General features: G+C 46.6%; 1 protein-coding gene across 1 annotated transcript; it reads left to right on the top strand.

The window, feature by feature from the left end:
• Window positions 1–1,911: 1,911 nt before the first annotated feature.
• LOC142587972 (uncharacterized) lies at window positions 1,912–8,650 on the top strand. The gene is made up of 2 exons (XM_075699374.1): window positions 1,912–4,570; window positions 7,911–8,650. The coding sequence occupies exon 1, from the start codon at window positions 2,647–2,649 to the stop codon at window positions 3,724–3,726; it is 1,080 nt and encodes a 359-aa protein (XP_075555489.1). The 5' UTR covers window positions 1,912–2,646; the 3' UTR covers window positions 3,727–4,570; window positions 7,911–8,650.
• Window positions 8,651–9,749: the final 1,099 nt, after the last annotated feature.

The raw sequence follows: 9,749 nt of genomic DNA, 5'->3' as shown, positions 1-9,749 counted from the left end.
AAAGGATAGGTAGAGAGTTTCACAGTGAAAGCTTTGTTAAGGGCTTCTATCGCGTGGCCTGCTTAAGATCTAAAAAAAAATTCTTGGTGGTCACGGGACCTGAACCAGAGTCCTTCCAGTCAAGCATGGTAGCTTTTTAACTACTAGACCAAGCCATATATTTTTTGTAAGTAGCATGCAAACATACAATGACGTAGGAAGAACACAAGACAAGCACTGTTTTCTATCAACTGAAAGTTTATTAAATAAAACCTTGCTTATAAGCAAATAAACTTGCAGAAAAAAAAACTTGTTCACTCACCATTCTTCTTCAGGCCATATTACTTATTTTAACCCTTTCAAGCTGCCAAATATTTCTGTTGACTTAAAACTTAATTTCACCACATTTCTTTTATCTTCAAAACTGTAAAAAGCGCACAGCTGCAGAATAGATTGAGAATTTTCAATTCTTTAGGAAGTTTTGTCAAGTTTACAGAATATGAAAATTCACTACAGGAACATCAGATATGATGTTCCTGTATGATGCAACAAATTGTGAAAAACATTGAAAGAAGTGAACCCGCAGTATACAACGACATAGTTACACCGAGCAAAAATGCCCAACCATCTGCCTACCCACTCATTTTACTAAAACATTTTGCATATGTTATTCAAACTTCCAGCAGAATTCCAATCAAAACTGTTTTAAGATGCATGCCTATAGGTCAAGCATGAAAAGCTGTACGTGACACATTTTAAATATCATTACTTCCATCAATGCTTTTGCTCTTGATGCACAGTCATGGCGTACACAATTATGTGCACAGCACCTCAAAGTGTTAAACTTGCACCACAGATATTAAGTCTTTGTAGGTTGTATTGGCCTCGAGCTCCACCACTGGAAAAGCTGGCGCCACCATCGGCGTGACGTGCTAGGAGGGATCACGTGGACATAGCGGCCGCGTCGGCTGCTTCGGGCGCGCCGAAGCTAGCTGAAAACGAGTTTAAATTCCCTCGTACGCTACGGTCCTCATTTAGTGGCGAAATTTTCCCGCTTCGAGTGTCTCCTTTACAACGCTTGAAAGCACTACAATAGGTAGTGGCTGCCTTTGAAGGCGCGCAACATGGTAGGCTACTGCTTGGTGCCGCAGGGTCGGACGCTCGTAACGGAGGCCGGTGTCAGCCTTATTCACACGTAGCCGCAGGACAAGAAGCTGCGTGAAGCTTGGCTCGCGAAACATAAAACCGGCAAACAGTCATCGGCTACAACTCGGGTATGCAGCAAGCACAGACGCGAGGAAGATTTCTGCTACGGCGCCCGGTTTGCGATGTTCTGAAAACGCGCACTGAGACGCTCGCCCGAGTCCGCTGCCCGACTAATGTCATGACGGTTTGGTCTATGAACTTGTCGATGCTATAGATACTGGCAAGTTCAGTGGAGTGGAAAGGCAGCGGTAAGAAGCACATTTAAATGAAGCATGGCATATGGTCATGTTTGTGTTAATTATGAATTAATGCACCGGATTACAAAAAAGGAGCAGCGGGAAATTGCACGCTGAGAACACTGATAAACATACAGTGCGACGCAACTCGAGAAATGGTATTGAAAGGTCAAATAATTTAGAAGAAAGAAAAAGATTGAATCGTCGCGACGGCACATTACAGTCCCCGTAGGCGTCGAAGTCTCTACAATGAAATTATTTTTTGAACAGCTCTGATAGCGCCTACGCAACAATGGTTGCTTGTATACTGTCAAATGCTCATATTCTGCGGCCTAAAGCTCATGGCACGGTGCGAAAACGCGCGCGCAGAGAAAGCGAAACAGTGCGCGGACAAGCATGCATGCAGACGCGCAGTCGGTCGCTGCATTGAGGCTTCGTTCTATTACGCTCCATTTAGTTATACAAACGCTATAAGAACATATTTCACATAGTTTGCTCTCAGCGTTTACCTACCTTTCACGCAAGAAGCCGGTTCGGGAGACTCCACCGCGCGCAGTGGCGTTTACTGTACGTAGTCGGTAAAGAGATAGCGTCTGTAAACGATTGTGTGCTTTCAGTTTGCCCAAGATTATTATTTAGACAGCAAGAAACTTCTCTCATTTCGAAAGTACTTACAGAAATGTCCGGGAGAGCTCGCGCGTGGTGTTTTCAGTGAGCGCTGACAGCAAAACCTATGAGGAGTGCGCCACGTGATCCCTCATACTACGCCAACGAGGCGCTTCCGATAGATGGCGACTCCGTAACTCCTCGCCGCCAATAATGAAACTGGCAGCAGTGCCTTGTCAAATCTAGTTATTGTTACTACCAAGAACCTGCATAAATAAATGTAACATTGCATTTTTATCAGGCCATGTTACACTGTGGGCTCAGTTTAACAGAGGGACTAGGGAATCCAGCCACTTGTGCAAGCTCTGTTAGATATGGACCAGTAATTAGCATCGATCAAGTTCTCTGAACGCAACCACTCGCAGTCGCATTCCAATCATGGTGCGCAGGTGCACTTCGACCATGCTACCAGACCTGCCAGACAAGTTGGCTGGTACGCCTGGTACGCGCATTCGTCGTGTCGCGGGTTACCTATTCCACCCCGTATCTCCAGCTGACGAAGGCGAATAGGGACACCCTAAACACGTTGCTTCGTAAGGCAACGAAGCAAGCACTGGGCATGCCCATATACTCATCCACGCAAAGACAGCTAGAAATGGGCGCCCACAACACGGTGGAGGAGCTCATCGAAGCCCACCTCTCTAATCAGAGAATCCGGCTCAGTCACACGGAACACGGACGAGCCATCCTACGCAAGATAGGATGGCAGATCGAGCCAGTACCCATCAAGACGGCCCTTCCGGAAGACTGGAAGACAACCATTCAGACCAAACCCCTTCCCCGGAACATGACGCCGGGCAAGGACGACGAGAGGCATACCGCGCGAGCCAAAGCCATAGCCCGGAAGCTGGAAGAGAACCCCAGGGTCCTCTACGCAGATGCCTCGCTCCGAAAACACAGTGACCGTGCAGCAGTGGTGGTTACGTCAAAAGACAGGCTGATCGTCAGCACGTCCCTGAAGACAACAAACCCCACACTTGCCGAAGAAGCAGCCTTCGCCCTCGCACTCGCACAGCCGAGCGTGGACACCGTAGTCACCGACTCAAAGACAGCCTACAGAAGCTTCAGCAGGGGGGTAATCTCCTCCACGGCCCGAGCAATTTTATCCAAGCGCAAGCCTTCGGGAAGAGCCATAGAGCTCGTGTGGGTCCCGGCTCACTCGCAGGTAGCAGGCAACACCATCGCCGACTACCATGCCCGAGAAATGTTAATCCAGGCCGAGCATGAGCCGGAAGGGCTACCACACCTGGTTACCAGCTTTCGGGACATTACCCGGATGTACCGAGAGGAAAGGTGCAGACTGCCAGAACCGCACCCCAAACTCACCAGGCAACAACAGACGATCCTGCGTCGAGTGCAGGCGGGATCGCTTGAGCATCCTGTACTGATGAACCGCATGTACCCTGCAGAATACGATATGCTCTATCCTTTTTGCAGAAGAGAAAAGGGCACCCTCCCACACGTTTTGGCAGAGTGCACAGAACGCAAGACCCCCCCTCCTCCCCTTCCCACCAACACCCCCGATCCCCAACCCCCTGAGCGATGGGAGACCTTGTTGTCCAGCCCCATCCTACCGATTCAGCTCACACTGACGGACAGGGGCCAGGAGCTGTTGGGAACATATGGGTCCTGCAACTAGAGAACCACCCCATCTGGTGCCTGCGTGCACCACCGATTTATTTCGGGCCCAGTAAATGTTCGATCATCATCATCATTGGCTGTCCTGCCCTCACGTGCTGCACGTGGAGCTTTTGTCTCCCCCTGCATGATGTCTCCCAAAATGGCAGCTGGTAGCCGGTACGATTCGAGGTAGTTGACCCCCGCAGCAGCGGAAGGGGACGACTCATCCCCTCCAGCTGAGCGACTTCTAGGCGAGGAGGCAACGCCGGATGGAGGCAGCCATTGCAGGACAGAGCGCAGGGAGTGTCCCCATAGGCCGAACATGACACCACTTGCACGGACTCTGCGATTGGATGAAGATGACGACATTTGTACAGGCTCAACGACCACATGAAAATGACGTGACCCTGACGGACTGAAGGGGTTATAAGCCAGAGAACCATCAGGAAGAGAGAGGCTTTCTTGCCACGGGCCGTAGCGTACGATTTGCTGCTGGTCATCAATGACTTTTTACTGTTGTTTTGTTCTTTTCCTGTACATAATGTAAAAAAACCTTAATTCCTCTAAGTCCTCCTCAACTTCAGCCAACTCCCGCACACAAGGGCAAGATTCAAATAACTAGTGGCAGTGGTGGGATGAACCTTTGACCAAAGGAGTCCAGAGAAAGTGGGAACAGTGAAGAAGAATGAGCCTTCAACCCAAGGAGTCCTGAGAAACTGGGAACAACGATAGGGTGAGCCTTTGCTCCAAGGAGTCCTGAGAAACTGGGAACAGCGAAGAAGAATAAGCTTATGATCCAGGGAGTCCTGAGTAATTGGGAACAGCAGACAGATGAACCAGATGGCGTGGTGCTGCATCCATGGGTGAGCGTGTGTTTTTTTTCCTTTTGATTCGCCAGACTTCAAATTTTGTGTTTATTTTGATTGTTCTGGGAATCGGGCATTTGTAGCACATTTAGGTTTGCACAAATTATTTAAGGAAACAGTTCTAACCACCGGTTGGGGCAGCTGCACTGGATCTTGGAAAGTTGACGAGGTTAGACTTGTTGATGTCGTGCAATGACTTGGAAGCTGAAGCAGATGAAATAATGATAGGTTCAGCTATCCAAAAGGCAACTAAATACAGTGGCAGGATGACGAGAGCACTGAGATTGCTTGGGAGGTGGTACAGGAAACGCAGAAACGCGAGTGAGAACATCAAGAGCGCGAGAGTAAACGTGAATGAGAACGTCAAGAGCGTGAGAGTAAATGTGAGCAAGAATGTCAAGAGCACAAGAGTGAACGTGAGCAAGAACGGCAAAACCACGAGAAGTAATGGCAGCATTGAACAAAGACATTGAACATTTTATCGCTCAGAGACAACAACATCCTGAAAAATCTGTAGGTAGTACGCAGAGAAAGTGGGAGGAAGCCACTAGCAGATTTTCATAAACGCCGAAGAGATGAGTAGCGCCTGTGAGGTATGCATCACGTTCATAGATGAACGGGAAGTGTTAGCTGTTAACGATGCCTTAGTGTCAACAAAGGCCGTTGAAGGCTGTAGTGAGTGCGACGAAATGCTCACTGTAGGTACAGCTAAGCCAGCTGTGAACGAACTGGCACAGTCACCGCGTGTATAAATCGCAGGTATTGTTAACAAGGTTGTTAATGAAGTTCGCAGTACCACTGACCCGACAGACATGAGCACCCATGTTGAGTCAGGGCTGTGTGCCAGAGCATAGTGCAAGCTGGACGACCTGGTTGAGGGCAGTTTACAAGAGTGCGAGCTGCGTAGCTCAAAGGCAGACAACTGCATTGTTCAGGGATCGGTAAAGTTGTCCACCAGTCTGGGTAGTCGAAAGAGTGGTGATTCAGGTACGAATAATTGAGACTGTGCGGGTGGGACAGCGATGGAGACAGACGAGCTGTCACAGTGCGAGCTGGACAATGCAGTAGAGGGCAATTCGCAGGAATGCGAGTTGCTTAGCTCGAGTAAAGACTGCTGCATTGTTCCAGAGTCGGGTAAGCTGTCCGCCAGTCAAGGCAAAGATAGAGATCGTTTAATTGAAAATCACTCAGACTGTGCGGGTGAGACTGATCTGGGCTGATGAGATGTGTAACGGCCAGCACGAGGCCCGACAAGATGGTATGAAAGTAAACATTAGAAAGAAGCATCGGAGAAAGCAACATTGTAAAGATCAGAATGCGGCAGAGTGTCTGATGCAGCCTAAGAAAGTGAGAAGCATCAAACAGCATGAGCGGAGCGGGGTGCAAAGAAAAGAAAGGTGCGATCGCTGTTGACAACGTTTTCCACTCAAGCGTGTCTGGGCCACCGGATGAAACGAGTCAGAGAAGCATGTTCTGCGTGAATGTGGACAAAGGGTATGGGGCAATTATGTTCCCTGTCGTTCCGTCATTCTTTTTAGGGTGCAGCATGCATTGTAAAGGAACACAACGTGGCAGGATGAGACAAGGTGGTAGGGAGACGCGACACGGTCAGCCAGGATCATTATGAAAGCATGTCGCCAGGACACAAATTGGCAGGGGACTGTAACGTCTGGAAAGAGCTGATGGGATGCCGGACCTTTTTTTGTACCTGGATATACAGAATAGCTTTCAAGGTGCGATCACCTTGAGTATGGCTCAAAAGTATGTTTCTGTCGTAAGATAATCAGAACGAAAAACAAAAGGAAAGGTTCCGTAGAAACAATCACTTTGTTTTGTTTGTTTATTTTCTTGTGCATTTGAGAAGTTTCGACAATGAGACTAGTTTGTTTCAATAAGTAAGTTGTGAGCTTTGTTTGGGTTGTTGTGGGAGAAGCTCTGGAGATTTGAAAGATAGATTTAGAGTTAAGCATTAGTTTCGTTAATAATCATTGCAGTAATCGTTAATTAGTCGTTAGGCTTTCTTTTTTTAAAAGTGACCTGAAGCATCAAGATTATTTGTTAAAGCCTTATAGAAATGCGCATTTGTATTAGTTAACGTTTATTACACATTTTTTCCAAGTTTTTCTTTCAAGGTTAAGCACTTTCGGTTTTCAGTGAGTGTATAATTTGCACTGAGAAGCATTTGTAGTTCCTTTAGCTTGTGTCCGATGCAGACGGAAGGAAACAGAATGTGACTGAATCGCTCATGTGTGTTGATGGTGGCAGCGTTCCAAGTTATTGATTAAGCATGCGTGGAATTAGTTAATAGCAGGCACATTTCTTTAAAGGTTCTTGTGAGCGTGTAAGTTATGCAAGTTTAATTTTGTTGTTCATTTACGGAGTGTCCTGTATGGACAAAGGGAAGAAACGTGAGTAAGCATTAGGAAATATCTGCGTGACACGCAAGTATGTGTTGTGAATAGTGACGGCAAAATTTTGATTATGTATCCGTAGAGTTGACGAGGCTGTTCAGTGGTACCAGTGACTGCGATAAGTAGTCCACTGTGACTATGAATAGGTTGTTCGTGAAGTTAGGCTGCATGTTTTGAAGCATTGGTTATTTTGAGCCGGTTTTTTCTAAAACCGATGTATTACCTTGCTTCCTTTGAATAATGAGGTATGCAAATTTATTATGCACAGAAAATTATCCTTGTAGCTTCAAAACTTTGCTATTGTATAGTTGTAGTGGTTGTTTTCATAAATTGTTTAGTTTCCTTGCGATTCTTTTGCAATGGCACTATCACTCTGGCTTTGTCGGCATTCGAGGAGATATGGAAAGCTGTTTAGAAAAGTAGCTGGATCTGCATTATCAAAACTGGAAAAATAAAGAGAAAACACAGGGTTATGAAAAGGACCCTACCGGGCCCTACTGGGTATTGCGACGATTAGATCAATTAAATTACAAAATCGCCCCTGTTGAAGACATGCCGTCCTTGTCCCAGCTACGAACTGACTTCGTCCACGTGTCCCATTTAAAACCGTACTGTTCATCTAGTTCGCTATCATTCTAAGAAGTGCTGGGACGGCACTCCAGCCCCCGGGGGTTATGTTACGATGCATTTGTACAAGACCGTGTGCGCAAGATGGAGATGAAGAGGAAGTGGTAGACTGTCTCCTGGAGCTGCGAGCTTTGGACCAGCCTGCACGATTAGCTTTTCCCCATGTAAATAGTTGTAAATACATTTGTGCATTGGGCTTCTTTTTCATAATAGGAGCCTGGCGAATCAGGGGTCAAGAGCCTGTGCTTGTACATGGGGCAGCGCTATGTTGTTTGATTTATTTGATGTACGTTCTCCAGGGCACAGGATCCAGGAATATGTCACATGAAGCTCGTCGCCAGTGCACTACAGGGTTCATCGGTGTTCTTCATGGCCACCGAATAGGAGTTCACCGGACTTCCGGGGCGAGGAGTAGCTTTTAGATACGGACCATTAATTAGCATTGGTCAAGCTCTTCGAATGCAACCACTCGCCATCATATTCCAATTATGGTGCGCAGGTGTGCGTCGACCGTGCTACCGGACCCGCCGGACAGGTTGGCTATGCTGCCCTCGCGTGCTGTGCATGGAGCTTTTGTCTCCCCCTGTATGATGTTTCCGGCACTGTTCGAGGTAGTTGGCCCCCGCAGCAGTGGAAGGTCTTTCAAGGACGACTTGTCCCCTCCAGCCGAGCACCTTCTAGGCGAGGAGGCAATGCTGGACGGAGGCAGCCATTGCAGGATAGAGCCCAGGGAGTGTCCCTATTGGCCGAACATGTCACTTGCATGGGCGATTGGATGAACATGACACCTGTACAGGCTCGACGATTACATGAAAATTACGACACCTGCACGAGCTTGACAATTGGCTGAAAATGATGTGACCCCAATGGACTGAAGGGGTTCTAAGCCAGAGAACCATTGGGAAGAGAGAGGCGTTCTTGCCATGGGCTGCAGCGTAAAATTTGCTGCCAGCCGTCGATGGCTTTTTACCGTTGTTTTGCTTTGCTCTATTCCTTTACATAATGTAAATAAACCTTCATTTCTCTAAGTCCTCTTCGACTTCGGCCAACTCCTGCATGCAACAACAACATTCCAATAGCTCCCACAAGGAGAGGAGCATATAATTACTTTTTTAAAAACAATAACAAAGTGGTCTGTTGTTGAGGTAAAAAAACTTGAAATAATCATAAGTGGCAGTTCTCCAGAGCCCTACTAGCTATCACTGTCTCGTTGCTTTGCACTTGGGGCGAAACTAGTCACAATATTTATGTTGTAGTGCTGCCTTTGCCATGGCTGTTGCTTAACTTGTGCGCTTTTTCTTCGTGTCTCAAGATCCCATGTGCCTTGCCTTCTTTGCTGAAGTCAAAGAAAAGGCACACTGTGGACTTTGCCCCCTTGCCACATTGTGCCATGATGCACAACGCAATCGTAAACTATCAGTGATATTAGCAGCTGTTTTTGTTTATAATTTGTAGCTGATCCCACCTTCTTAATTTAATGGAATTAGCATTCTTTGCCTGCTTTGGGCACTTTGAGTCTATTTATTAATCTGTCTAGCCTCTTATGCAGTCGTGATGCTGTAATGGTTGTTTCTTTGACTGTTTATATATCAGGATATGCATGACATGAATTACATGACATGCTTGTTGTAATATGTAAGTCATTTACGCCGCCATAATGCCGTCATGGTCGTTTCTTTAACTGAATATATACAGGGTATGGAAAACATGGCATGAATTACATGCATGCATACATGAATGACATGCATGCTGAATGACAAACATTATTGTCATTGAAGTGTAAGAAAGGAGCCTAGCTGCATACATGCCTCATACATGATGCTTTTCACCATGGGCAATACTATCTGTTGCTACATTGCTTCAATGCTAATCGCATTAAGTGAACAGTCATCGTGAGATGGTTTCTAATGGATTTTAGAGTGTGCAGTTTACTAAAGACAATAGAAATTATTAGTGCAACTGCTCAAAAGAAATAGCTTTGCTGGAAATTGGGCTGTGATTCGGCCAAGTTACAGAAGACTGCTGTCTTTTTGTCTATTCTGTTTCTGGACACTTTCTACAGGTTCCTCAAGCTCTAAATGTGTTCCTATGTCCAGAAGCCATGCCAGGAAACTAGCTGTTTTATACGTTACCTTGTA

Source organism: Dermacentor variabilis, chromosome 1 (genome assembly GCF_050947875.1).
Source record: "Dermacentor variabilis isolate Ectoservices chromosome 1, ASM5094787v1, whole genome shotgun sequence".
Lineage (NCBI taxonomy): Eukaryota > Metazoa > Arthropoda > Arachnida > Ixodida > Ixodidae > Dermacentor > Dermacentor variabilis.
The sequence above is the reverse complement of the archived record's forward strand: the minus strand, read 5'-3'. Positions and strand labels throughout refer to the sequence as shown.

What these genes read in the sequence shown, in the direction of transcription:
- LOC142587972 (XM_075699374.1), top strand. Translation starts at nt 2,647, where the DNA reads ATGCCCATATACTCATCCACGCAAAGACAGCTAGAAATGGGCGCCCAC.